At 36.8% G+C, this 6728-nt stretch overlaps 1 protein-coding gene across 1 annotated transcript; it reads right to left on the reverse strand.

Annotated features, from left to right (window-relative positions):
- Positions 1-1246: 1246 nt before the first annotated feature.
- Positions 1247-3914, reverse strand: LOC122070252 (alpha-terpineol synthase, chloroplastic-like). The gene is made up of 7 exons (XM_042634376.1): positions 3683-3914; positions 3319-3577; positions 2836-3208; positions 2514-2732; positions 2252-2390; positions 1904-2152; positions 1247-1782 (listed from the first exon to the last, which is right to left on the reverse strand). Exons 1-7 carry the CDS (start codon positions 3815-3817, stop codon positions 1474-1476), a joined length of 1683 nt encoding a protein of 560 aa, XP_042490310.1. The 5' UTR covers positions 3818-3914; the 3' UTR covers positions 1247-1473.
- Positions 3915-6728: the final 2814 nt, after the last annotated feature.

The following is a 6728-nucleotide window of genomic DNA, read 5'->3' on the forward strand; positions in this document are numbered from 1 at the left end:
GTACTGACCTTTTAACTTTTGTCATTTTTTTTTTAAACAACTACGTACTAACTTTTGACTTTTTGCATTTTTTTTTTTTGATACGGTTCTCCAAAAGAGAAATCTTTTTTTTAAATAAAAAAAAATCAAAACCGATTAATAATGCGTACGGATCAATGTAATGATCCTACACTGCTTTTGTATGGTTTTTTTTTTTTTTTTTTTTTTAAATTTAACTTTGTAAGTTTTTGTCCTTTAGTAATATATATAATATATTATTTTTCTTCGTTTCTTCAAAACAAAACGACTCGAGGAGAAAAAATTGATGTTTATTACTGGTGGTACAGCCGATCGATTTTTCATGAACGAGGCTCTGATACCATTGATAGAAAAACATATGCGGAACGATTCATGAAGATCGATAAGCATGCACGACAAACACTATAAAATATATGTTTTAGGCATACCTGAATCCATGGTTGAAGAATAAGAACTCCTCAATGTCTTCTTGTATGCTCCTCGTACAACACGATCAATGTTGGTCTGGTCTACCCTCTTTCCCTTTTGCTTTTGGTCGTTAGCTTCACTTAATGGGTCAGTGATAACTATATATAGGGGTGAGGGTAGGGACCAACCCTGCAATAAAATTAGGGTTTCCTCCCCATTAAGGAAACAATACCTTAGGTCCACACATAGAAATAAATATTTCATACCATTAAGGTGTGCTAATAGAATCCAATATCTCCATAGAGATCACTTACCAATAATATTGGATTCTTTCTGCTTACTCCATCTTTAGTCAACACCACTAAACCGGTTTTGAAAACAAATCTTTGACTATGCTAGCCCACCTAATAGGAAATCTTACAATAAGAAGTTAGATGCAAGGGTAGGGTAACAGGTCGGAGGTGGACTCCCACAGGTGATTACAAGAGAGAAAGGGGAGATAGGGGTAACTCAAATACTTGAATTATCAAGGGAGAAATAGAAATGAAAGTTTACTTTTGGGAATCAGACAAGAAGTTTCAAAGGATTTAAATAAATATAGAGCAAGAATAAGGGGTGACTTTAATTAACCCTTCAAGTTGGTGATATGGAATTTTCTTCTCTTTTTTTAATAAGTCGTAAAGAGGCACCGAAAAATACTGTCCATTTCAAGTGGTTTGCCCTTCCAAAATGGGCCTCACACCTTGTTGTTGATGGATCCAAATGTGTAGAACCCATAAAGCATTTGTCATGTGGGTAGTGCAGTAAGCATACTTACATGTATGGTTCAAAACCACTCAACATTCTTTATCAAGCAAAGAAGTGATATTGATCATTAATGTTTTCAATAAACAAGAAAAACAACAACAAAACTTTTCATTCAAGGTAATTTCTATAACGTTCGAAGCATGTATTACAATATTATTTATTTATTTATGTATTCTTTTTTGGTATGGAGAGGAAAGGAATGGAAGGAGAAGAAGGGAAGAGAACTAGCAAAGAAGGCCCTTAAGCATCCATTAACAAAGGAATAGGTTCAAACAACAATGATTCAGCTCGATTTTTGCTCTCATCGTCAAAGACACCATGGCCATCTCCATATTGATATATGCATAGTGACGTACGAGCAAGATTTACTGTTGTCTTGATAAAAGGTTGAGACAGAAGAAATTCATTTTTGATTACATCTGTATTCATCTTCTTCCACGTTTCATCAATCATGTGGCTTATATGTTCACGAGCCATATCCTCAGAAGCACCAGTTTCATACATGTAAGATTGGATTGATTTCAGTGCATCACCTCTCTCTAATTCAGCCTGCATGAAAAAAAAAAAAAGTAAAATAAAATAAAAATCAACGAACATGCCATTTAAATGGAGAGGATCCATGCTCACTTTTAGGAAATAAAAAATAAAAAAAATTGAGGCTCTCACACACCTTTGAAGTACCAAGATCGTTAGCAAGTCGAACAATCATCAATGAGCAACATGAGATATTCAAATTTTGTGATACGCAATCTAATGCCTCCTCTCGAATCGTTTGTCGCAATGCGAAAAAGCAATGAATGAGTATTACATTGCATCCTATTGAAATCACTGCATTGTTTAGGTACTCCTGGAGTGTTGTTTTATGACCATTGTAATACCACTTTGCTTCTACTAAGTATGATTTGCATAGATCAATCCACTGGAATAAGATTTTGAAGTGGAAGATAATAAGTTATATATGATTGGTGGAAAGTGAAAGAACTAAAAAAGATAAATGATTTATAATTGTGATATATACCGCTTTCTTAAGGAAAGGTATGCTGTCAATTCCATGTTCCTTGAGGTGAAAATAGGCCATTTCATTAACATTGTTGAAGAGAGCCAAAAAGCATGTCTTCATATAGTCTGGAAGTTGTCCTATTGCCTTGACATCCCATCTGAAATTATATATATGACATTAGATTATGAAATGAGGTCAGTAGCCAGTAGAGATGAAACTTAATAATAAAAAAAAAAAAGTTAGTCTCAATTAATAAGATAGAATCACCAAATTAACAAACCTCTCCACAGCATCAGTAAAAAGTTCAAGCTCTTCCAAGGTACCATAGACATCATAAACATCATCGATCATCGTTATTAGCATACCAACCTTAGTCAGTTCCTTCCTAAAATTACTAAATTGAGGCTCTGGGTTCAAACCAATTGTCCATAAAACGCATGGGATCAGACTATCTCTTATAAACTCAAACTGGTCACCAAGGCCCAAATTTTTCCACCACCTAAAATGGACAGGAAAAACAAGAATAGAATTGATGTTTTTTGTGTTTGTGGGAGTTGGACTGAATTCAATTCTAGTGTGGAAGTAATTATACGGACATATACCTTGATAAATCAGCTGCATCTTCCTGATGAATTCCTTGGACAATATTGAAATCCAACTTTGCTAGTTGGTTTAAAGCAGGAATTGACTTCTCCTTTCTCTGATAGATGTCCATATACCACCTAGCCTCCAACTTTGTTATCCTCTTGTGAAGAGGAAGCTCCAAAGCATGATTCACTTGTTTTGCTAGGTTTGGGTCTATATTACCCTTCATTCCCTTTAGAGCTGTCCTTGTAAAGTGTTTGGCCTCCTCCAAAATACTTTCACCTTCTGCAGCAAGGTGAGAAGCTTCATACAAACTTAGTATTCCATTTACATCTGCTAAATAGCCAGCCATGTAATTGTCCATCTCATCTTTCAAGTGGTTGAACGTATCTGATCCACAATTTGAAGTTCATATATGTTATATATATATATATATATAGAGAGAGAGAGAGAGAGAGAGAAATTGGGTTCTATTTTCATTCTTTGGGGGGACCATTTACCTTGGTTTACCTCATACCCATGTTGTCTAAGGAGCCTAAACCGAAGAGCTGTGGCATGGAGACCCTCCTTTATATCTTCCATGCACACTATGGTGTCCAGGGTTTTCTTGATCTCTTCTTCAAAGAGGTACCCTAACCCAACTCTCTCAATATCATCAATCAACTCGAGCAAACCCAACTGCCCCATGGCTCCATCATCATCAAACCTATGCCTCACTTCCTCTTCCAATTTCTTGGTTTTGCTCTTGTAGGTCTCCCCCTATAGAAAAATTTGTCACCAAATAAAATACAAAAGGATAGCACAAAATCAAAATTGAAGGGAACCCCCACCCCCACCAAAAAAAAAAAATCCTCATATGATTACCTTGTAATCACTCTTTAAGGATTGAACAAAATCAAAATCCCAGATACTACGTTGATAGTTTGCAGATCGCCTAATAGTTGTTGGGTCATCAATGGAATGAGTGGTTTCGAGGCATTTGATGGTTGATGAAATCATGGATTGATGGGTAAAAGATCTTTGTGGAAGACTTCTATAATGGATGAAGCCAGCTTTGGAGGAGTAAGAAGGGATAAACAGGATATGGAGATTGAGAACTATGGTTTTGAATTTGATGCAAATCACCATAAGTGCATTCTCTAGATATAGTGATGAATGCTTGTTTTTTTATTATAAAATATTAATCCCTCTAAAGGATTATCCATGTGAAATAAATTCAAGTTACTGTACACATACATATCCACTAGGTGATGAGCACACGATTGCATCCACCCTTGAATAATTATTTTTCTTATTTTGGTGGATGACAACATTGGGCCAGATAGGGGACCCACTAGTGGGGCCAGACAGAGATCTATACTTGGATATGAGGAGTACGTTTTTTTCTTATTTTTTTATGTTTATCATGACGTGTCCAATTCTACATGTTTTCATATGGATCAAAAGGCGCACTAGCCAGAGAGATTTAAACATTTTATTGGTGTCTTTAAAGAGGCCCATCTTGCATCTGTTAACACCTGACGTTATGTTCAATCAAGTAGTCCTCTAGGGTTTTAAACGTGTTATCCTATTGGTGTGCAATGTCTTATATTCCATCGCAGTTTAATCCAGAGAGTATTGGTGTAGCGCCTCGATAGATAAGACGGTGGTTCTGTTAACCAGTTAGCGCCTTTCCAATTTTTTGGTTTTGCTCTTGTAGGTCTCCCCCTCTTCTCCATTGATAGTGAAGCAGGATCTCATCTCACTGGGGACGTAGGCAATCTTTCCGAACCTCATAAATCTGTGTGCATTGCTTGCTTTTGTTTTTTCCATTATCTTCTGCATCATTTTAGGGTTGCGTTTCTACTATTATAATAAAAGGAAAAATGTTTTCAATTCAGTTAGAGAAAAAGGGAAGGGGGGGAGTGCGGTTAGACACGTGGAGGTGGAGGTGAAAGTGGAAATGACTACCCTGGCCTCTATGAAAGGCCATAATGGCTGCTCTGTTGTTGTTCTTACGTGCATTTTTATTGATTCATGCACTAGTGTAGGGACACTCCCGGAACCCAGGGGGTAGCGCAGTTGGTGAGCAACAAACTTGGTACGCGCCATAAACTCCGACATCCTAAGTTTGACTCCCACTAGGCACCCCTTGGGCCATTCATACAGAGGTGTTTAGTGCTCTTCACTGTTTTCAGTGAAAGTTGAATGTTTCTCATTCAACCCTAGTATGATCCGATCCATGCGGTTGTGGGTCAGTAGGGGCCCGCGGGACTAGTCAGGCCGAAGGCCTAGATACCCGTCGTTAGCAAAAAAAAAAAGTAGGGATACTCCCAGATAACAAACTCTTCACCTAAAATAAATGGAAAGAAGACTCCTTCAAACTTTTAGCAATCCCATATCAAGTGGCACTATATCAGACTCTAAAACACTACTCAATATTAAAATTAAAGGGATTAATCCAATCTTACCTCATCATATGTGGGCTGAGCTAGTGAATGATAAAAACACTAGGCCTCGATTTAGATTCGGTTAATGTGATTTTAGTTCCCTGCTAATGGCAATGCCGAAGGTGGGGACTTGAAATCGCCATCGTATTTTTTTTCTTTTCCCTTTAATAAAGTTTTTTGGATCTTTAGCGAAAAAAAAAAAAGAAAGTGAACTATAATGCTTTCATATTTGCCACTTGCCAATACATGAGGCTAGTCCATGTGATAGAGGACCTGTATACATCTCGATAGCCAAATTCTAGTTCAAATTAAGTAAGAAAAGTCGCTCAAACTTTGATTCAAAGTTTTAATAAAATTACCAAAATGCCATCAAACGGAGATGAATATAAAATATAAAATATAAAATGACATATTTTACAATTTTAGCTATTTCTTCTACTCATTTTAAGCCGAAAATGTACTAATAAGATACTTACTTGATCCTCTATCACATAAACTAATCCATATACTGCCAGAGAAAAATAATAAAACGTCTACTTCATTAGGCATAGCTGAGTGTATTGACTGGTATAGAACTCTAATTTTGTGCTAAAACATTTGAAAGGGGTGTTGAAAGGATGAAACAGCCTCCCAATTTCCATTTCTTTTAATATATAAGTGGTGTGCTTGGAGGCCGCTAATTATTACTGGATCAAATTTTCGTAACCAGTTAACTATGATCAATTCAAAACTAGTGCAACACGTTTAAAACCCAAGCATACCATCCCCCCCTCCCTTTTTTTCTAGTTGTTATTAGTTATGTTATATCGTTTTCTTTTCTGTTTTTTCTTTCCTCCCCATAACTATGAGATTTTTGTCCACAATGACCAGGGGCCAAGTTTCACCACATATCGTTTCATTACGATACGTCAATCAAATTGTCAGCCTTAAAAAATAATCTCAGATATTTAGCCCAAATTCATCGAATTCTATCAGGATTCCCCTAGCATATGCAAAAGAAGAAAGAAGACAAGGCCAAGGTGAGCTGGGTGGACTCAAACTGGAACATTAACCCTGGCCCGACCTAGACTTAAGGTAAAAAATTCTCAACCCTAATCCTCTCTCAGGGCTAAGGTATTTTAGTCCAGACCTAGTCCAGGTTTACGGTAAACATCGGCCAACAGGACCAAACTTGCACCCCAATTTTGATTTAGTGTCAAATTAAGAGGGGTGGTTTACAGATGAAATGTTATTAGAAGTAGGGACTCTGCAAATCCAGATCGGTTAATTGTTATTTGATAGCACACGCTCCCATAGATATTTCTCGAATTTGAAATGTATCGAGTCCTTGGGTAGTAAAAAAAGCAGGATGCAGTATTTCCAGGATTGGATTCCATATTCAAATAAATCTCGTTATCATAAGAAAGAAAGGTTTTTTAGCTGTGGGTCCTGCAAAAGAAAAATTGGGATAGATTCCTATAATATCTCCACCCTCTCCACCC

The sequence above is a fragment of the Macadamia integrifolia genome, unplaced genomic scaffold (assembly GCF_013358625.1).
Source record: "Macadamia integrifolia cultivar HAES 741 unplaced genomic scaffold, SCU_Mint_v3 scaffold865, whole genome shotgun sequence".
In the NCBI taxonomy this organism is placed as follows: Eukaryota; Viridiplantae; Streptophyta; class Magnoliopsida; order Proteales; family Proteaceae; genus Macadamia; species Macadamia integrifolia.